Source organism: Periophthalmus magnuspinnatus, chromosome 15 (assembly GCF_009829125.3).
Source record: "Periophthalmus magnuspinnatus isolate fPerMag1 chromosome 15, fPerMag1.2.pri, whole genome shotgun sequence".
NCBI lineage: Eukaryota > Metazoa > Chordata > Actinopteri > Gobiiformes > Gobiidae > Periophthalmus > Periophthalmus magnuspinnatus.
The window spans coordinates 14123535-14146095 of NC_047140.1; the positions used below are offsets into that span (position 1 = coordinate 14123535).

General features: G+C 37.2%; 1 protein-coding gene across 3 annotated transcripts; it reads right to left on the reverse strand.

The window, feature by feature from the left end:
* Window positions 1–270: 270 nt before the first annotated feature.
* On the reverse strand, window positions 271–21646 carry papolg (poly(A) polymerase gamma). Of its 3 annotated transcripts, XM_033979793.2 has the most exons (24): window positions 21266–21646; window positions 19715–19873; window positions 19522–19588; window positions 19376–19457; window positions 17620–17729; window positions 16067–16120; window positions 15842–15953; window positions 12289–12378; window positions 11423–11561; window positions 11020–11092; window positions 9376–9496; window positions 9207–9291; window positions 8229–8282; window positions 8038–8154; window positions 7817–7926; window positions 7341–7462; window positions 7094–7251; window positions 6341–6420; window positions 5608–5789; window positions 4945–5019; window positions 4809–4862; window positions 4317–4420; window positions 3738–3853; window positions 271–2794 (listed from the first exon to the last, which is right to left on the reverse strand). In XM_033979793.2, the coding sequence occupies exons 1-24, from the start codon at window positions 21280–21282 to the stop codon at window positions 2622–2624; spliced, it is 2454 nt and encodes an 817-aa protein (XP_033835684.1). In that variant the 5' UTR covers window positions 21283–21646; the 3' UTR covers window positions 271–2621. The 3 variants fall into 3 exon arrangements, with proteins under 3 accessions (XP_033835684.1, XP_033835685.2, XP_033835686.1); XM_033979794.2 differs by lacking the exons at window positions 271–2794; window positions 3738–3853; window positions 4317–4420; ... (7 more) ...; window positions 8038–8154; window positions 8229–8282 and having other exon boundaries at window positions 9203–9291; window positions 21266–21601; XM_033979795.2 differs by lacking the exons at window positions 271–2794; window positions 3738–3853; window positions 4317–4420; ... (10 more) ...; window positions 9376–9496; window positions 11020–11092 and having other exon boundaries at window positions 11419–11561; window positions 21266–21601.
* Between the last annotated feature and the right edge of the window lie 915 nt (window positions 21647–22561).

Below are 22561 nucleotides of genomic sequence, written 5' to 3' on the forward strand. Positions count from 1 at the left end.
AACAAATATTCAAATCATTTCATATTGTCAACATAAAGCATGAAGTATTTTGCCACTTATAGACTTTCTTGTACTTGTAGAGTAACAAAAAGTTTTATTCAAGTAAGTTACACTGTCAAATATATTACTATATTATACTACTACAAATATTATACTATATATTACTATAATGACTAAAAGTATGTCTAAAAAGTAACTTTTAATATAACTACTACTCAAAGTTTTTAAATAATTAATGTAAATAAATGAAGCTCAGACATTTTCGTTTTTAAAGGGGTTTAATGTTTTGTACGGATTCATTAAAGGAAGTGATAAACACATAGAAAAATACCAATTTGTTACAATTTAGAAACGAACGTCTAAATGACTGCTTTCTGTTTAAATGTTTTCAAACAGCAAAAACATGTGGTCAAAGGTTTCATGTGGAAAAAAATATGAACCTACCTGCTATGAATGCTATTAAAAAAAGATCACATGGTACAAATATGCAAATATAAATAATATCATAAGAAAACCCCTTTGATGAATGCCTTTTCTCAAAAACCGTATCTGTACAAAGAAAGAAAAGAGTTTGTCACAATTTTTCAAATAAAACGGATTTTGATGCACAACTTTTAAGGGATGGACAAGCATTGTATTAATATAAACCAATTACATTCTATGGAAGCTAAATTGTTCACTACAGTATGTAATATCACAACAAAAGGTGCATTATGTAACTTTTCCGTAAAAAGTATGCATCTTCTCATCTCCATAAACATATTTATCTTCATGGAGACAAAAAAGTGACACCCCCAAGGACCAGGTGGAGACGCAAGACCATTCAGAACACATATTTTTTAAAGTATTTTTGAAAAACAGCTGTAATTAAATACAGACGGACAGGTTTAATGCCATACTGTGAAACATCTAAGACAAAGCCACATCTCCAGATAAGCAGGCGGTGGACACTCCAGAAAAAGTACATAGTATATCTTTAAATAGTAACAGCCTATCCTCAAATTCTTTGCATCTAATAGACCCATCATACAATACTTATCCATCCATTTGAATTGCACTTAAAATTCAGTCTTACTTGAAAAAACATGACCAAAAAACTAGGAAAAACACAAAAAAGTTGTCTCCGGACCCCCATCCATGGCCCCAAGAGGAGGAGATGCCCAAATGTGTTTAAGAACCTCCACGGGAGGCGCAGCGGCAACACCCAAACTACCGGGAATTTCAATCTTTCTCGCAAAAATCACAACCAACGATGCATGCACTCGAACACAACACGCAACCATTCGAAATCATTCCCCAGATACCCCAATACACATGCATACGTCAAGAAACTACACATTTTAACAGATTTTGTCCACGAAGCAGCCAAGACAAACGATTAACCAGGGAAAAATGAGGTTAGGGTGGGGATGGGGGTCGTGGTTTAAAGAGAAGTTATGATAAAAGAATGGATTAAGAAGTTTTGAGAGTGAATTCAAATAAGAGCAAGCAGCTAAGGCTCTGAGACGCTGAACTTAAGCGTTTTGGTTGGTGTTATACCAAAATGTCCAGTACAATTGATATAAAACAAGAGTCCAAACTTGTTCAAAAGCAAATTGGTCCAAAGATTTCAATGATGTACTGCACTGTATTTTGAATGTTAACAATCAATTGCATTGCTAAGGCCACAAAAACTTGAGCTGGTAAAGCACAATCTGATTTTAAAGTCAATGATGCACATTCATGTATTTAAACAATTGACATTTTTAATTATTATTTTTGTCTTATTTGAACTTGTTTTGGGAGGTCATTTTGAAAACTGAGAATGAACAACTGATATAAAATACATTACCTTACTGTAAACAAGATTTGCAATCATTTTAACTGGTTAACTGGTTAATTTAATAAGTCATAAGCCACAAAAGAACAAAAAAATTGACTTTCTTGGACATTTTTGATAAATAATTTACTTTGAGATTAAAGGACTAGAATGCCTTCTTTTAAAAATGCTTTAAAATGGTTGCAATGGACAGTATCAATTTTGCTCTCTGGACCAAGTTTGGACAATCCAGTTTTAAAGATGTGTCTTTTTACAGTTAGAAATAGCTTCATATAGTCACATCCATTCGTTCTTTTAAGCTACTCACTGTAATCTGATACCAACCTGAACTGTCTCTTCGTGATGATCCAAAAAAAAATCCCTCCTTTAAGCCCAAACATTTCCAAAAACTCAGATCTGGAGACAATTTTTTTTTTGACAAGCAATAGAAGAAAAAGATACAATTTTTTAAACTTTTTTCTTGTTTTTAGATAAAACTACAATAGAGCGATCCAAAGACTTTTTAAACAGTGATTTTTAAGACAAAGTTATGTACATCAACATTTACTGTACAAAATCAAAAAGAGAGTTGGGACTTCTTTTTTAAAACGTAAATGAACTAATTGTTTCCCATTGCTTACAAACGCAATGGCAGAAGTAAAAAAAAAAAAAAAATTGTGAGAATATTTCGAGAGCTTTTAATGAATTTGAGAAAAAATGTTCAAATCCATGATCAATTTGACTTTTAGAGTGTTGACGGTTCTGTTGCCAGTCAAATCTTCAGTGTGAGAATGGTATTAAAGTCTATATATTGTACTGTGTTTTAGGCTATGTGGATTCGGGCCTTCTCGGTCTCCTTTAGTCGCTTGGCCTGTTCCTCCATTGATGGAGAGTGGGGTCTTTTAGAGGAGGAGCCGTTTAAAGGGTCCGTGCTTCGACTCACCAGCGTGGGGATGGAGCTGCCAACAGGGGGCGCTCCCAGCTTAGACACATGCTCTGCAGGAGAGAAATTAACATTAGTAAGGCAGAAGGCATTTTCGTATATTGATTAGCCGCCAACAATAAATCAGCATTACAACCGTTGTCAGTACATTTCATTTGAACCTGTCATCTCGTACCTGGGGACACAGTTAGGTCCTGCTTATGAAATTTAAAATCAAAATCTTCAGAGTTCCTTTGAAAAGAAATGTTGTGATAGTATAGTAAGAATAGTATATGTAGCTTATTTAAACCCAACTTCAAAACGAATTGACCTAGCCCCTTTTATAATCAGCTACCGGTAGTTAATCTTACAACACTGAATATATCAGCACTTATATATATATATAACTATTGACACCTCCAACCTGGTTTATATTGGTCTGTATCAGTTAAGCCAAAGTCCCCTTCTTGTCCTCTCATGGCATTAAAATGGAAAAATTAGATGCCCTGGCTTTAAAGAGGGGGAATTACACTTCTGTCAGGTATTAAGCGCTGACATATAGCATATTTAAATGTTAGATGTTCATCATGTTACCCTTTATTGTTTTGAATATGCTATATAATATGTAATTAGTTTCAGTTTAGCTTTTTTTTTCTTTTATTTGCATCCTACTTTTGTATACTTATGGAAAATTGCTGTACGGGAGCATGGGTGACATAGGCTTGTGGGCTGAGCATTGGAGAGCTTTGTAAAGCTAACTGTAAAGAAGATTCAAATAGTGCCCGGGAGAGCTCCCTAGATTACTCAAACATGCATGTATGATATAAAACCTCTTCAGGCAAATTTTAATAAGGGAACAATGTCATAATAAAAGGTAGAAAGTTCCAAAAAGTCCATATTGCATACTACCTCCTCTTTAACAACCCTGTTTCAACTCTAGACTCAAGAAATAACTTCTAAAATCTGGCTCAGTGTTGGTGTAAAATTCAATTTACTGAATGGAATCACAGATCGTACTTGAGCCAATAACGGGAATGGACATGCCCTTCTCTGCTGTGACTGTGGCGACCGAAGCTGGAGGGGTTTCTGTGGGGGGAGGGGCCTCAAACACAGCGGGCTTTTGAGGTGTGATGCTGAGGGAGAGAAAGACAAATCAATAACAAATATTACCAACAATATTAAACAGTACAATATTTTGGATTCCTCTACAGTCCAAATATTTGCTGAGTGCAAGTCAATCTAACATTCATTTTTGGCCTTTTTTTAAGTTCGTCATTGTTTAGAACTGGTTTAGTCCAAATTTAATCCTAGAAAGTCGCGTTAATAAACTTTTAGATTTGGTGGTATTTGGAAGACAAAAGTTTTTTTGAAAACTACTGCTCTAGAATAAATCACAAAAATCATCCTTATTTGAAAAATTGAATTTAAATGTAACTTCAGTTAGCAAATTTTCTGTAGCTTTTTCAAAATTGCTGGTTTGCCAAATATTAAAAATTAACAAATTTCAAAAATGATTATTTCAATATACCTCCTACTTCAAATACAGACATTTTTCAACTATAGAAGCTGGTAGTGCAAGTGAAATGAAATACTGACTTGTGGCGGTTGAGAGCCAGTTTGATGGAGTTCTTGACGACTCTGCAGCTGTTACTGGCCGGAAGAGGAGACGAGGCATCGGGCAGCTCCATGCTGGGAAGTCTCTGTGGGAAAAAAAATGCATTTTTTCCAATTTATGTATTTTTATTTTTATGAAATAGAAAAAAATAAGCCCTGTCTTTAACAGTTGGTTCATTCAGTTGACATCCAACGTTTGTGTAATTCTTTTTTCCCTGTTCCCAAAAGTATATTACAAAGATACCCAAATAACTGGTTGTTACCATTTGAGAAGTTTTATGTCCGAGATAGTTTTCAAGTGAAGTGGGAGATGTTAATGTTGAAAATAATTCAACATGCTCCATTGATCTTGGTACATTTATGAACAGCCTGACAATCCTTTTATTTATATGACCTTATGCCAACAAAATACTGGATTTTCTCAGTTGAGATGGAATTGCATAATTTGAATAATTGATTCAAATGATAAATTACCTGTGTTCTTGAGGTATCGAGGGTTGGAATGGGTTTTGCCTTTGATGCGGTATTCTGAAAATTAGAAAATATTGAAATATTTATTTTTAAGACGTTTCAAATCAACCCTGTGGATAAACTATGTATTGCAACTCACAACATTCATTCCTTCTGAGCAGACGTCTGAAGGAGGGTAAGGCTCTTTGAAAGTAGCATCATCGTTCGACACAGCCTGAAATAAAAAACAAAACATTTGTTATACCAAAAACTTCACCACAAAAATACACTCTTGTATATTTTGATGTGTAGACAACATTCTTATTATCCAAAATTTGTAAATTGTAAAAATCGTAATCTTGGTTAAAATTGAATAGCAGAACCCTGAGAGCTTTATATAACAAAACAGGAAATTGATATTTTTTAGGCTCAGTAGGCCTTTAGTAGATTAATCAGACAATGGTGTCTTAGTCAAATCAACATTTGAATTAATCAACTAATCATTTTATTTAGATTATTATTTTTGGTATTTATATGTAAAACGGCAGATTCACTCATGATTCACAAGTTAAATCTGGTTTTATATACATGCAGTGTTTCCTAGTACTTTTTTCTGCATAAATAGTTGTTTTTGCATGAACTTCCGTGCAGGTGTAGTCCTGTAAGTGCAGTTTGGGTCAGATACATAGAGATACGTAATAGTTGAGATTTTGACAGGACACATCGACCAAGACTTCTTTAGTCTTTAGACAGTCCTCTTACAGATGAACGGATGGCTTTTCCTTTACTTAACCCTGCATCTTATTAACAGTCCATGTTGTACCTCGTCCTTGTGCCTCTTGCTGAGCTCCTCTTGAGTCGGGGAGTGAGGTCGTTTTATACTGGCTCCGTTCACAGAATCGTCCGCCGCACCATTTGACTCTTCTTTGGGACTGCTCGCTGCGTTTGGCAACACTGCGGCAACGGGAGGAGGAGAGGGTGGCTTGGAGGGTTTCACTGAGGGCTCTAAGGAAGACAAAAGGTAAATAATTAATTTAATTAATTTCTCAAAGCATTAATATAAGACAGCAGTTATAGTATAGTTCAGAACCTGCTCAAAACAAACACTTGGTGAATACATGAAGCATTTTTGTCCTTAAATCATGAACAACAAAGACAAACGCACTTTTGGACCAATACAACTATATGTGTCAATGTAATCTGTCATTCATCCTATAAACTACAAGGCAATTTGATGTGTTCCAATGACTTAAGATTATTATTAAAATTTCAAACAAAGTTACCAGGATCAATTTTTTTTTATCTGTTCAGTGTGCTATAAAAACAATGATTTGAATGACATGTTTTGCTATTTTAGGGAATCAAAACTAGTTCAGATGTGGACTGCTGAAATGCTATTTGATATGAAGACAATTCATGTTCGGTAATATATTTCTATATTATGTATGACAAAAGACTTATCTTCCTATAAAAAGCAAAACAAATCTATACATAAATATTCACTGTTAGTAGTAAAAACTGTGTAAAATAAAGATAAAATGTGTGGTCTGACTCACTTGATCCCTGCACAGCCTCAGGGGCCTCAGATGCAGACACAGGAGAGCTCTCCACAAACAGTGGTTTAGGAGGACTTGCTCTAAAAACACAACCACATTGAAATTTAGTGCAACAGAAAGACAATTATGCTGCATAAAATCTCTGCTAATAATAATCATTATACTCTACTGCCATCTTTAAATATATTGTTGAGCCATTGATGCCCCCAGGTGTTGATAGTCAGGTATTGCACCATTTACAAACTAGGCTGTTCTGAAAGGATGAATAGAAATATATAAACATTGAAAAAAGTCCTGAATTTTGTTCATCTTTTTTTAGTGTAAAGTGTATATTACTATAGATATACTTGGTGCTACTTAAAATCTGCAACTAGAGGGATCAGTCTTGTAGCACATGTGTTGATGGCAAGACATGTTTCTCCTATGGAAGAAAAAGCATTATGAAATTGGGTGTACAAAATCCAACAAAACTATGACAAAAAATACCAGGTTTAGTGCCCGGCATTAATGGGCCTGTGAGGCCAACAAAAATTTATCTGGGGGCCAAAGAGCTTTTTTTATCCGAAAGATGGCTCAGGGTCTTTTTGTATTTTCTTAATTTGAGAAATGTATTATGCATATATTTTAAATGTAACCTTTTCTTAGCCAAAGATGGACTTTTACAATGTAGTCCTGGCCAAAGAATAGACCCTGTTGTTGTAAATGTTTTAGTGTTATATGACACAGAGCACCAGATCACTTGTCCTTTCTCACCCTTCATCCGTTTCGGAGGTGGGCTTGAGGGGCTTGGAGGCCGGGGAGCAGATGGGGGTCCCTGAGTCTGTGTTTGTGGAACTGTCCAAGTGACTACTGTCCAGAGAAATACGCTTGGAGCTACCGCCATTCGAGCTGCGATTCAACTCTGCTATACTCTGGAGAGAGACACAGGGAGAAATAGGTTTAATAATGAAAAACAGACTGAATATGGAAGATATTTGGCATTTAAAATGATGTTATGTACCCTCTTTTTCTTCTGTATAAGTTCTGGGGGCAGATACTGATGGAGCTGCTTCTTTTTGACATGTGTCGCTTCAATCTTCATCCCATCCTTGAGCATGTTGATGTTGTTCGCCTGTCTGTAAACTAAAGGAGGAAGTAAACATCCTGGTTAGTTAAAGCTAAGTCAAATACATAAAATGCAAAAGCCACTAGAATCCTACTCAATGCAGTTTGGTTTTGTTTACTGATTATTCATACCCATTGAACCAAAATTCAGGGAGATATAATGCCTTATACTTCGATGCTTTACAGGCTTGTCGAAGCTTCACAAAGCACTACACTGTAGTAATTATTCATTCACACCACATTGCCCACTGAGCCACTGTCGCCAGGTCTTTGTATAGAATAGGAAAAGCATGTAGTCTTGGCTAGCCAGGCTACCTACAATCCCTTAGTATTATAAGTACTCACAACATGTGATGAAATGTTCCATCTCACCTGTGTCTGTGAAGGACTGTATGTCGTAGGTCAAATCTATGTTGACACTTTCTGCATTTTCCACTTTCTTGAAGAGGATCCCAATGAACCACATGGACATATAATCATTTCTGTAAGGCAAAAAACTGCTTAAAATCTGCACTTAAGTTATGACGCGTCTGTAAACATGTGACTGAAATAAAGTCAATGTTATGTTACTATAGATGCCATTCTGTACTCACTCGCGGTTCTCCTTTGACCCCGGGAAGGACTGTGGATTCACATGAGCCAGGTTTATGTACTCGTTTCTTTCCAAGTTTCCCACTAAAACTCTGATCTTTGACTCCACCAAACCAATCCTTAAGAGAAAGAGGTTTGAACGTTACATGACATGTTTCTCTTTCAGTTAAAATGTTAGACACTTTACACTCACCATTCTAAGTGATTATCTTCTGTTGATGCACTGGCACTGAGAACTATGTAATGTCTGAAAAAGATTAGAGAACGTTACTTAAATAGCCTGGAGCTTGCTAAGACAATGCAAAAGACCATTAAGAGTATGGAACAAAATAAAAGCTTCAAGTGCAACATGCACCTTTATGTAGGAGCGTTTGTGACCTGCTCGTCTCCTCTGAGAGACTAGTGCTTTGCCGTTTCACAGCATGGTGTTAAACTTATTTCTAAAGAGACAAGTTACAAGTCATATCTATGGAGAGGTGACCCTGCTCACATAACAAAATGAAAATAAGTGGTAGGTAGGCAAGTTTAATGCCATAATATGAAATATTCTTGGCAAAGTATCAACATCTTTGACACAAACAGATGGCAAAACCTCTATCAGAAAAGTTGTACAGTGCAGTCGTATGATAAAAAAAATAAAATTAGAAACCAAAACCTTTGAAAGGTACATTCACTTATTTTAATTTGAAAATTCTTAAAAATATACAGCATAATCTAAACAAAAATACACTGCCAGTAATTTTTTTTTTTATTGATCAAATCAATTGAAGTAGGAATAATTTATAGTCACCAAGGTCAAGTTATTCACCAGCTATGAAATTAAGCTATTTAAAATTTAGGGATGTACTAATACCAATACTGGTATAGAATATTAATGCCAAAAAATTTGCTGGACCAGGCATCTATTTCATGTCATCAATTAAACTGATATCCTGGTTGGGCCTTTAATTAGATGCAAGAAGACTATTTCCTGGCTGATGTAGACCCAGAACATCTCATTTGAAGAATACATAAGTTACATAACACAAGAGAATTCTGTGATAAATTAACCATTTCATCTCTGCAGATACCTGGTATGAACCGATATAAGGGCAGATACTAAAACCCAAAGCATCGATATCAGAACTGAAAAAGCAGAATCGGTGCATCCCTAATAAAATTGCACACTCACTTGTATTTCTGGAAAAAGTTTGGAGGTTCAAACAGTTTTGACCATTCTGCTTTCCCTTGAAGAATCTCATCTGTGACACTCAAACCTGCTCACAACATAAGCACAATGCATTAGACACAACACTACCCAGACCAATTTAAGCAGCATTTTAAAATGATTTTAACATTACCGTATTTAAATTCTTCACTCATTATGGTTCGCGTGGATGTAGAGACGTTGTAGGTGGAGTTTTGTTGGGGGTAGGCTGGGGTAATGATAGGCATCAGGTGATATCGGTCCGATGGATTAACCTAAAACATGACAGGTACCACAAAGGAGTTTTCACATTTGAATAAAATGAACCAAATTAACTTAAAGCTGCACTATAACATTTCTGGTGGAGATTCTACCACCTGCCTGTCTCCGCGTAGGTGCTATTGCTTTGCCTTACATGTTCCATAGTATGAAATTTAACTTCTTGATCCCCGTGAATGCAAGCAGGCAACGTTCCCAATATATATATATTTTTTTATTTGTGAGTGAGAATAAGGCCTGTAATTGAATACATGCAAGACATTCATTGCCATACTGTGGAACATTCTAGGCAAAACATTAACATCATGGAAACAAGCTGGTGACAGATCCTTCACCATAAAAGTTACAGTGCACCTTTAAGCAAGTAAGAGTTAAGAACTGTAAAGATACTTGCATGACTGCTTTAGGTGAACAAAAATATTAAAAAGTAACAGGTTGTTTTGGTGTCATTTTTCCAAGTTTAAACGTTACAAACCTACCACCTTTGTTGCAAGCAGACAAAATGCAATAGAAATGAATATCAATATAGAAAAGTTTATCATGACAACTACAATTTTCACACTAAAATGTTAATATTGTCCATAATTATAATATATGGGCATTATTTACAAAACAATGTCTTAAGCTAGTATCAAGATATAGGAGTCCCAGTTGCTGTAACAGCAGGTAACTAGCTTGGTGTCCAGAAGTTAGAATGCTTTAAAAGTGGACAATGTAACTTTTCTGATAGAGAGTCTGCCATCTGCTGTTTTCATGGAGATTGCATCGCCTGTAATGTTCCAAAGTACAGCATTAAACATAGCTGGCATTTCATTTTCAAGGTGTAAATCAAACAATTTTTACTGTGAATGGGATCGTCTCTCCACAGATCTGACCTTGGCTTGGTCACTTGCTAGTCTTCATGACAAGATTAATGCCATGCTGTGAAACATTCCAGGATAAGCAATAACATCTTCACATAAATGAGCTAATGGCACACCCTCCACCAGAAAGGTTACAGTGCAACTTACACTAATAATGTCATAAATGGAGCAATAGACTAAAAAGGTTACTTACGGCAAAATATGAATAAGGACTGTCAAAAGTGTAAGCAATGAGTCTTTATTGAAGCCACAAATTTACTTTTTACTATATTTTTACACAAAAGCTATACTGAGTTCAAGTTAAGAGGGTGACTGACTGGCAGAAAATTGTATTAAGTTAATCTATTGACAATCTTGCAATCAAATCCAATGGACAAAAAGTACAAGAGATAATATTTTAATACAAAAATAAACAAGGGACATTTATTTCAATGTCTTTAATTTTTCACATGGACAACACTACAGTTTTAATATATTTTCAAGTCTTTGGAAACTTTACTTTGAATGGAAATGAACACAAGAGAGGACTTAAGTGTTTATTTCGTAGTGACACCAAGTGAATACAGTGGATGAAAAGGTTTGAAACAATACAGAGGGTTTATATAAAAATAATAAGTGGCTTTGTACATAGAGTTAGCGATTGTTAAAATACTCACTCGAGGGTCCCACACCGGTAAGTTCAGATTACTGTCCTCAGGCTGTTTCAAAAGCACAGGGTTCGGCCACTCCCTGAAGGAAGCAAAGGAAAAATACAACATGAGAATAATGTTCATAAACCTTTATATTGTCAAATATTAAAGATGCACTGTGTAACTTTTCTGGTGGAGAAAAGCAGGTAACGCCACAGTTAGGATGTGTTTTGATCAATGACCACCCATAATCAAATAAATAAATTGTTAAGAACTTGATAAGTTTAACGCTATACAGTGGCGTATTCCAGGCAAATCAATATCATCTCCCTGGAGACAACAACCAAATCACTATGCATGAAACCAGAAAACCCACCAGAGCGCACATAGTTACATAGTGGACCTTTAAAATTTAAAATTAAAGTCTCACCATTTAGAGAAAACAAGGAAGAACTTGTGCACGAGCGTTGCTGCCACAGCGTTGGGGTAAAGCTGACAGGTCCTGGCCACGAGCATCGCCCACGAAACTCCACCAAGAAACCCCAACATATTTGAGTAGATCCCCCGCCCTGAGAGAGAGATATCTTCACTGATTTCGGTCATAAAATATACTATGGGGCAAACAGGAATAGTTTGAGAGTATTGGGGGGGGATTTTAAAATTATTTGTTATGGGCATTATTTTTGTTGCATTGTGCAAAATCGTACTACTAAGCACAAGAAGGGTTTGAATAAGATCTGTAAATTACTCAAACATGCATGGATGGCATGTTTTTGATGGGGGAACATTAAACATGGTAGAAAGTTCAAAAAAGTTGATTTTGCATAATATAGAAAAGAAATAACAAATTTGGGATGACCAGTTCTGGTTTTCAGATATGGCTAAATGTAATCTTATTTACCAGTTGTTCCCCTTGTAGGTGAAAAAACACATCGATGGCAAACAGGGGAGGGATTTGATTTTGTTTGTTTATGATTTAAATTTGATTTAAAAAATAAAAAAATAAAATAATGCAAATATGGTTCATGTCTGTCTTTCAACCAGAGATTGGTATTGTCAAAAGTAATTTGCTGTTGTAAAAGGCTAAAATTGAAATAAACATTTTAATTACTTGTATGAAAGGTGCTCACTTTGTGCATGATTTTACATTGTTTTAATGCATAAATTTAATAAATAGAAATGTACAGGTATGGTCAGCATGGTCAATCATGTAATCATGTAATAATTCCATCCTCGTCCATACTATTGCAGATATTTAAATAATGAAACTAGTGACATCATGAAAGTGTGACTCACGTTTTGCCCAGAGTTTGATGGCTCTCAATGTGAGCCTGAAGTTTTCTTTGTTTGGCACCAAATACAGGATTTCATCAGTGACTCTGCAGCCTATAACACATAAACAGGGTTAAATCAGAACAGAACAATCACACAGAATACAAAAACACTCTTTTGGTCAGCCTGTTACATAAGAAATATATCAAGCATTAAAATACTGTAGATGATATTTAAATAATAGCAAGAATGATGTAATTTTGCTTCTTTGTATTAGAAGGGCAGCCTTGAGTTCAACTCATCCCACTTAACCAACTTTAACAAATCTAATTAATTACTACTACTACTGCTACTACTTTGATTAAACTAATTGATTCTTTGCAGTGACATCATGCTGGGCGTGCTCTACGTGTATAACTATGGTAGAATGTTACCATGAAGACATAATGCACACATTAGCAAACACTGTCAAAGAAAAAGGTTTTAAGACAGTAAACTCAAGAAAGAAATACTAAATTGAGTTAAAGAACACCTTTTCAGGAGCCTGTGATCAACATGACTGATTTTAACAATCTGATCAATATGATTAAGATTGTTAAAATAAAACTCAGACTGAAGTCTAACCAGGCCTCAGACAGAGCAGTGCCTACACCTAGCATCACACCCACTGGGAATGTTGATGACATCAGCTGCAAAGTAGTAATAGCATGCAAATACAAGATAGTAAGGGTTAGGGGCAGGTTAAAGGCATTGGTTGGTTATTATATGATATTAAATTGTAGTTAAAAGGCACATCATGTAAAATTGACTAATTAGGTACATTCATGTATAACAGGGTTGTCTAAACCTTTTTCCCAAAGGGCAAATCTTAAAACATTTGAATCAGAGGGCCACAGAGCAGTAGTAAAGCCAGTGGATTATTCAGATAGACTAATTTTACATTGTTTTGACAGAGGCACCATATCTTTAATAATCTGTGCGAATATTTTTTTCAAGCACTCGCACATGCACAACCAGATTTATTTAGGTATTTATGTGAGGTGTGCACAATTTCAGAGATGTAATTCTTACTTATTACGCAATACATTTAATGTAAATACTAACTAAGACGAGTCACACCGCTCCCTCTCGTTTCCCCTTGTCTCCTCTTTTGCTGCTGTGGGAGCAGAGGAGAGGCAGACACAGCTGAGTGGAGGCTGAGCCCAGGCCACTCAGCAGCTTAAATTCAACCATCTTTTTGTTTTGTTCTAATAATAAAAAATAAAAAAAACACCCAGAAGTGATGCTCCACTCACCACTCGTAAAACGAGTGCAAGGAACAGGGACTATTTTCTGTGGGAACAGAGAACTCACATCAACATTTTCTGCAAACTACAGAAAATAGTCAAAACAAAAAATGTTTAAAAAAATATTACAAAGGCAATTGATAAGATATCTTAATCAGACTTGTTCTATTATACTCAGTGGTTTCCAAGTGTTTTACCTCATCTAATACACCTCTATATGGGCACCATTCGTTGCATGAAGCACATTAAGACAGTATGCTGCAGCGAATATGGCAAGAAATCAGGTAGCCTCATGGTTTGCAATCACACCTGTTATCTTTCGCTTTAGTTCAGTAATGTCCCATATCTTTGTTCGATACACGATATCTTTAACATAGCCCAACAAAAAGAAATCCAGAGGTGTGATATCTGGTGAACATGGTGGCCATGGAACTGGTCCATATCTTCTAATCCAATGGTCCAAAAATGTTTGATTGAGGAACTCACGAACATGCAGACCCCAATGTGATTAAAAACTTAGAGTACAATAGAACAAATCTAATTAATATATCTAATCACTTGCCTGTGTAATTTCCTCTTATCGTCCATCCTCTCTGCACACAAGAGGGGGTTTGTAACATAAATTTTGTGTGCTTGTGTAAATGAGTAATTGTGCCGTACTTTTGTCCATTGTGAGTGGGACTTGGCCCAGTTGGAGGAGATGGACCAATGTACCGCACTTTAGGGGCTATCCATTCTTTACAGATTGGACTAGTCTTGGTGTCAAAACTAGCCCAATCGAACCATGCCCAAGTATAGCGTGTCCATAAAGTCTCTTTAAATTCAAGTTGAAGTGACATCACATTCTTAAGTTGCTTTTATTTAAAAGAACAATGTATTGAGAAGTGACGCTATTTAACTCAACTCACTGGCAAACAGGGGAAATTCATCTCCATTTTATAACTGAGTTAAAACTAATCATAACAGTGCACTTACGTTAAACTCGTAGCTAATGTGGGGGAAAAGATGTGATTTACACTTTCACGTCACTGATTTCAAAGTTTGCTCTTGCCTTATGCCAGTGCTTCTCAATTATTTTCTATCATCCCCCCCCTATGAAGAAGAAAACATTTCACGCCCCCCCCCCCCCCCCCACCCCCCGCGATTATTTTTAAATAATTAAATATTTTATTTTTTTAATTTTATCCTTATTTGAACTATACATATTTTTGGCACAACTGATTGAACCATTTGGTACTCAAAAAATAAAATAAAATATCATGAAATTTACTTAAATATCAAATTTTAAATTTATTAATTTATTAAATAAATATCAAAATAATACATTAAAATTAAATAAATATCAAATTAAAACAAGCAATTTAGCAATTTGGTACGCCACCTTATATGATGCAAACAGTGCTCGCTGGTTTAAGTGACATTCACAAAGCGGGATGATTGTTGTCAATATTGGGCACGTTTACGCTGAAAAAACTCCAGCGTCTTATCAGCGTGACTGAGGTGTAATGAGGTGGCGCCTTAACTTATTTGGCTTCATACTGTCCGCTGCCACAGCAGACACTGATCTGTCCTCGTGTCCCACCACAGTCACGGTGAAGCCAAGTGCTCCATACACTTCATCAGACTTCCTCGTCTTATTTTTCGGGTGACTTTCATGCATCTCATTACCTCCGTCTATCTCTGCCTTTCTTTTCATCCCTATTAAAATGTTTTCCATAGTAACTCTTTAGCAAAAGTGTTTCTTGTTCACTGTCCTGCATCATGATCTGTTCGCTCTCTCCTGTTCTTTGTTGTGTGCGCGCTGTCTACAGTACTACAGTGTCATACAAACTCTGCTCCAAACTCATGGTAAACCCGCACTTATCTTCAATAAGGACTGTGACAGACAGAAGTCCTCGCTCCTCCACATTGTTGTTTAATCCATAAACTCATGGAGGAGCGTATCACAGCAGGACTCATATCTGCCTCACTATTTTGGGATATTTCTGCCGCTCGACACCCCCCCCGCTAAAGCGTTAGCATCGCTGCACTACATGTAAACATGGCAGCATGATATCACTGGGCCATAGCTCGGCGAAACTGTGCAGGTTTGAGAGCGGGCCATAGAATGCTCCATCTTTCCAATACAAGAAAGTGGGGGAAACAAATTAGAATTTTCTTCCAAACAAATGGTTTTCAACAAAAATGTTCTAAAAATTTTAGGTTGGACACCCCTGACGTACAGGGTACATTATAATATATTTTTCACATTTCATGTAACTTTGGTCAATGTAAAACTAAGTGTATTTTACCGTTGAGACTGCGGATACATCTGATGTCGAGGTTTCGGAGGATAGAGTCTCCTCTGAGGTCCAAATTATCAGGGATCGACTGAAGAGCCAGACGCGCAAACAGCAGATCAATCTGAGCACATGAAACAAACATGTTCAGGAATATACATAAACTTGGGCACAAACAAACATATTCAGTAATAATAAACATATACAGAGGTGTGTGATGAGAGGTGAATGTCTTACCTCTATTCCATCAAATTTAAACTTTATCACAGGCACAAAAGCATCTTCAACAGCCTGAAAAAACATGAAATTGATTGGAAACAACTTAGTAACAAAAAAGTAACAAAAATAATGCAAGAAACATCCATCCATCCATCCATTTTCTTCCGCTTATCCGGGGCCGGGTCGCGGGGGCAGCAGTCTAAGCAGGGACTCCCAGACTTCCCTCACCCCGGACACGTCCTCCAGCTCCTCCGGTGGGACCCCAAGGCGTTCCCAGGCCAGCCGAGAGACATAGTCCCTCCAGCGTGTCCTGGGTCTTCCCCGGGGCCTCCTCCCGGTGGGACATGCCCAGAACACCTCCCTAGGGAGGCGTCCAGGAGGCATCCTGAGCAGATGCCCGAGCCACCTCAGCTGGTTCCTCTCAACGTGTAGGAGCAGCGGCTCTACTCCGAGCTCCTCCCGTGTGACCGAGCTCCTCACCCTATCCCTAAGGGTGCGCCCGGCCACTCTGCGGAGGAAGCCCATTTCAGCCGCTTGTATCCGCGATCTTGTCCTTTCGGTCATTACCCAAAGCTCATGACCATAGGTGAGGGTAGGAACGTAGATTGACCGGTAAATCGAGAGCTTCGCCTTCCGGCTCAGCTCCTTCTTTACCACAACGGACCGATACAGCGACCGCATCACTGCAGACGCTGCACCGATCCGCCTGTCAATCTCACGCTCCATCCTTCCCTCACTCGTGAACAAGACCCCGAGATACTTGAACTCCTCCACTTGGGGCAGAGACTCACCACCCACCCGGAGAGAGCAAACCACCTTTTTCCGGTCGAGAACCATGGCCTCGGATTTGGAGGAGCTGATTCTCATCCCAGCCGCTTCACACTCGGCTGCAAACCGCCCCAGTGCCTGCTGCAGGTCCTGGCTCGAAGAAGCCATCAGGACAACATCATCTGCAAACAGCAGAGATGAAATCCTGTGGTTCCCAAACCAGGCCCCCTCCGGCCCCTGGCTGCGCCTAGAAATTCTGTCCATAAATATAATGAACAGAACCGGTGACAAAGGGCAGCCCTGGCGGAGTCCAACATGCACTGGGAACAGGTCTGACTTACTGCCGGCAATGCGAACACAGCTCCTGCTCCGGTCATACAGGGACCGGACAGCCCTTAGCAAAGGGCCCCGGACCCCATACTCCCAGAGCACCCCCCAAAGGACACCACAAGGGACACGGTCGAATGCCTTCTCCAGATCCACAAAACACATGTGGACTGGTTGGGCATACTCCCATGAGCCCTCGAGGACCCGATGGAGAGTATAGAGCTGGTCCAGTGTTCCAAGAAACATATTTAATAAAAATTTTAAGTGAGATTCATTGAACCAAAACTACAATGAAACATTATCTCTAAAACAGAAGAGACAGGACTGAAAAACAGTGTGGATTTCTGCAAATCCACCAAGAAAGTTATGAATGAAACAAGAATTTGAGGAAAGGTCTTCCACATTTGAGAGACATGTGATGCAACTGGATGTGACTAGCAAATACATTGTGATTCCCATTGACACCTGTGGCTCACCCTCAGATCTTTGATTTCTTCGAGCTGCTTCAGTTTCTCAAAGAACGACTGGAAAAAGTCTGTCCTCTCGACATGGCGTGGAGCCACGCACAAAGCGTCAATATCAGCCCCTGAAAAACAATACACAATAGTTATACACACACAAGGCAATATCAACCCCTATAGTCATTTAAATACAAGCAAGGCAACACAAGAGATTAAACAGGTAAAACATCTGTGTAGACCTTCAGTCGTCCAGGTCTGATCCATAGCAAACAACAGTTAAATCTGTCAACTGGACAAATTTTGTAGGAGTGAAGATGTTTCGCTGCTCATCCAAGCTGCTTCTTCAGTTTTGGTCAGAAGGGGTCGTTAAGGGCTGAATAAGGTAGTCTCAGCTGAAACTGGAGACCGCTTCAGTGTAGTTAGCCCCTCCCCTTAGACAGATTTAAAGGCAGTGGCCACCAGCATTCTGACCAGAACTGAAGAAGCGGCTTGGATGAGCAGCGAAACGTCTTCACTCCTACAAGATTTGTCCAGTTGACAGATTTAACTTTGTTGTTTGCTATAGGTAAAACATCCAGATAATTATAAAATACTATGACAGTCAAGCTGCAAATATAATCACAATACAAAAATCACAATTTGAAATGTTAGTATTACCCAAACTCAATTTCAGCAATTAGAGGCTTGAAACATGATGCCACAAAGATATCTTTTAGACAATATGTTGCATTTGTCAACACAAATTAATACTTCTTTCTTTGTTATTGCCATGTCATTTTATACTAGTTCTGATATCAATCCAGACCTTTCAAAATTATGCGGTAAAAATCTGCACCATGAACAACAATCCCTAAACATAATTTGTTCAAAAAGACTAAGTGATGGAAATATTGACAGACCAACACAATCCACAACCTGTGAACCACAATATATTGCTAATGAAGAAATGTGGCCATAAAACATCACAATGGAAAAATAACAATTTCTGTGCCCTGTGGTAACAGGTACAGTGCTGATATCATGCAGTAGTGTCATGAGACAGTAGGAAACACATTTTGGAAACTGTCCTTGAAAACTTTTTGCTCCTTCACATGAAAACCAAGGCAAAAATAACCACAGCATTAAGCTAAATTTAACCAATTCTGCATTTTCACTTTTGCTCTCATTTAAAAGCTTCCACACTCAGTCCACCTGCTGTTTACAAATTTCACTTTCAAAAACAGACCCCAAATTGGCCTCACGCTTTAGTCCCGACAAACGGCCACAAAACAATGATACTGCACCCACAGCTCTGAGCAACCACATGTTTACAACCTCTTTTGTAAAAGACTGAAAAGATTGAAAGTAGGACTAAACAATTTTGGGTAAAATCTAATTGCGTGTGTTGCATGTTGTAAACTCATTAAGGATCATGAGAGAGGACAGAAACCAACTTGTTTGGTCAATTAATCCACACTGAAGCTTAAAGTGACATACATTTTTAAAACCTATTTCATTTTTATTAAAAAGCATTTTGTATGAAGAACAGCAGAAAGGAGATGGCCAGATAGTTTTGAGACCTTTTGCTAATTCCAGGTCCCCATTTGGTCAATTATTCTATCCACAAGGCAAGGCTTGAGTCAACCAAAAATTTCTTTTGTCATTACAGCCCAAACACAAACAAATCAAAGAACAGCAATTTAAGTATATATGGCTTCCCAAAATCCCAAGTAAATTTATTCATATTGGAATTGGTTGGAATGTGCAAACTACAAAATTCAAATTCATGTACCTTTTGTGTGGACTCCAAGGCGATATGAGCCAAATGTGAAAATCTTGCCCCCAACACAACTTATTGCTGATGGAGGAAGGTTCTGCAAAGAAAAGAATGACATTACTAAAATAAACAAAGTTCACTAAACTGGTCCAAATACATACCTTTGCTTCACTGATCTCTGCGATCCATTCCTTAACTAAATTATTCAATTTCCCAAGGACTGCAAGTCTGCAAACAAGAGACAACAATTGGAACATTAAGATAAGATAGATGGATGGATAAGTGGATGCGAGTCGAGAGGGTTAGATGGAGTTCAAAGTTCACATGTTTAGCTGAAATCCTTTGCTCTGTTACCTGTGGTTGAGCTCCTCTTCGTCCTCAAACACCCCGAACGGCTTCATGGCGTCGCACAGTTTGTCAGTGTACTGATGGTCGATGTCCCGAGGAGGAGCCAGACTGATGGCAGAAGTGATGCCATAGTGTTTGGGAGGCTGCTGTCCACTAGGCACAGAACTGAGCCAGAGACAACAGTATTAAGAAAAGATAAAAATAAACCTACAATATGACCATAAAAGTGAACGACACATTTTTGGAGAAACATTCAATTGCATCAAGTAAGACGTTAGGATTGGATTTCACATTTAGCAGTTCATATTTTAGCCTTCTACTTTTAACTTTTAAACCTAAACTAACTACAAAAAACATGCACTGCTAAGAACAGTATTAGTAAAATATAAAAATAAAATATTATAATAATAAAAATTGGGAGAGCATTTTTGAATTGTATTAAGTTAAAAAATGGATTTGAGTTTTACTTTTTAAAGTAAGAGAACAGACAAATGAATGAACTGCTAAACTAATACAAGAAACACAGGCACATGTCTAAAACAGGGATATATTGATGTTTGTATCTTATATTGCCTGAAAATTGTCCATCTTTATGATTTGCCAATGGCGCCAAACAATAAAGTGCAGAAGTTAGATTTGATTGCGATTTATCTTGTAAGTGAAAAGTTGATAGATTAACAGCAGTCTAGATAGAAGAACAACAAAAAACACAATAATAATTTAAAAGATTGCATCAATGGTTTAGCCAAATCATATTTTAATGCAATAAATAATTTGTATTTAATACAATCTACTATTATTGAGTCAGATGGTTTACACAAACTGAGATATAATAAACAATACAAAGTCAGATGTTGGAATGTAATATTTAGACTTTAGATTTACTTTATCAACATTTTCAGATTTAAAAAAAACGTATATATTTTAAATGTAGTTCCTAAATTAACTATACATTTGCATTTATTACTAATAGAATGGATTACCACTCAGATTTGATCATTTAATCTCCATTTTTCTTAATATTATTCTCAATGTTTACAGCGAAACAATGCCAAGAATGCAGCTTCTACAACCTGATGCTTTACAAATTACACCGCCAATTTAGATAATCCATCTGAACGAGACTGGCAGCAAGCCATTCCTAACATAGCACCTTATATTGACCACACTACGACCAAAGTACTGATAAAATGTTAAATACGGAAATAAAGAGAAGTTTATGGTTTGAAACACGCTGGTTCGAAGCATGAAACGGTAACTAATGAAAGCTAATTTGGGAAAACCTCTTGCTTTCCCGGCATTTATTAATTTAGCACTAAAATATAAATTAAAACCACATGTTTTAGGCGTGCATCTGAGTAATTAAAGCTTGCAAATTCAAATAAAAACGGTTAAAACTTAGAAGCATATGTAAACCTAATGCAAAAAACGTTTACGGGCCTTGTTTGGTTGTTGTGACAGTTAGCTAACGTTAGCATTTAGCCTATTCTTTGTGACACTCCGAAATAGTTGACCACATTGCAAATAAATAACAAGTATATGAAATGCACGACTTACCTGGACATTTCTTTCATAACACGCTAACAGATTTGCGTTGTTTTATGCGCTGTACACAGGTAGAAAAGAAAAAGAAAGTCCGCCAAGTGAGGGGGAATGCTATGCTAACAATCTCGACCCTACTCAACAATGGTCACTTTGAACCGGAATTACTTCTTATAACGCGAAATCTCGGCTTGTACCCCTGAATTAACACGCATATCGAAGTCTTTCTGCGCGGATAACACGTTAAAGTAGATGATAGCAGCGGATGAAGAGGTCCAGGAGATGTTTTGGTCAAAAATTAGAGGAGTTTTAGCACGCGTTAGCAGCAGCCGTACGCAAGAGCAGCGACCATTTGCAAAAAGCTGGGAGGCCAGAAATCACGTGACTCCAGTGTGTGGAGTTACCTCATTCAAACCAAAGCTAATGACAACAAAAGGAAAAACAACTGGGAATTTAAGGAAAAAAGAACAAAGTGTCAAGGTATAAGACTAACAATATATAAATATACATCATTGTATTTATAATAATATTTAATCATAGATACAAACACTATACAATAAGCAATGCTCTTGTACACTCCAAAAAACACATCTCATTATCTCATTTACCTGGCCAGCCAAAACCACACGCTTTGATAAAACTTAGAAGGGAATGGCTGGTCAGGCAATTATCTCAATATATAAGGTGTTATCTCAAGTGTAATGTTCATACATATTGATAGATTCACCTTTAATCTAAGTTACAGTTCAAAAGAGAAGAGAAGACAAGAGAGATTACTTTGTCTCAATATTGAGGAGAAAGTTCTTCTTCTGAAGTCTCCACCGCCTTTCACCTCCTTTTATTAAAGTTAGGAACCCTGGTTACAAATGCATTGCCCACTCTCAAGGGGAAGGGGGGAATATATTTAGCGAGCAGTGCGTAAAACAAATTACGACATAAAAATAAAAATACATTCCGTTCCTGCATTTCAAAGGTTATTTCCTTTTGCATAAATACCATCCCAGGATGTTCAAGAAAAGACTTTTTGCAAATTCACAGTGACCTCGACCTCCCCTGTGTGGTCCTGCAAACTTCACAAGACATTTTCTGCAAGACTCAAGAACAGACATTAGTGCAGATTACATAGTGAATATAATGAATATAATGAATATAATAAGAGTGAACATTACATTACCTTTAAGATGCACAGTGAGATTAATAAACATAACTTGAATATATATTTTGAATCCATCACATATTCAATGTTTTGTTTTGTTTTTGGTTTATTTTAATAATAACCACAGAATAACGAAGAATAACAAGCAAGATTTT

Coding starts and splice junctions, on each gene's coding strand:
- papolg (XM_033979793.2), bottom strand. Junction 19,589..19,714: donor GAAGAGGAGCTCAACCACAG/GTAACAGAGCAA, acceptor TCTTGTTTGCAG/ACTTGCAGTCCTTGGGAAAT. Junction 9,497..11,019: donor TACCGGTGTGGGACCCTCGA/GTGAGTATTTTA, acceptor GTCATGTTTTAG/GTTAATCCATCGGACCGATA.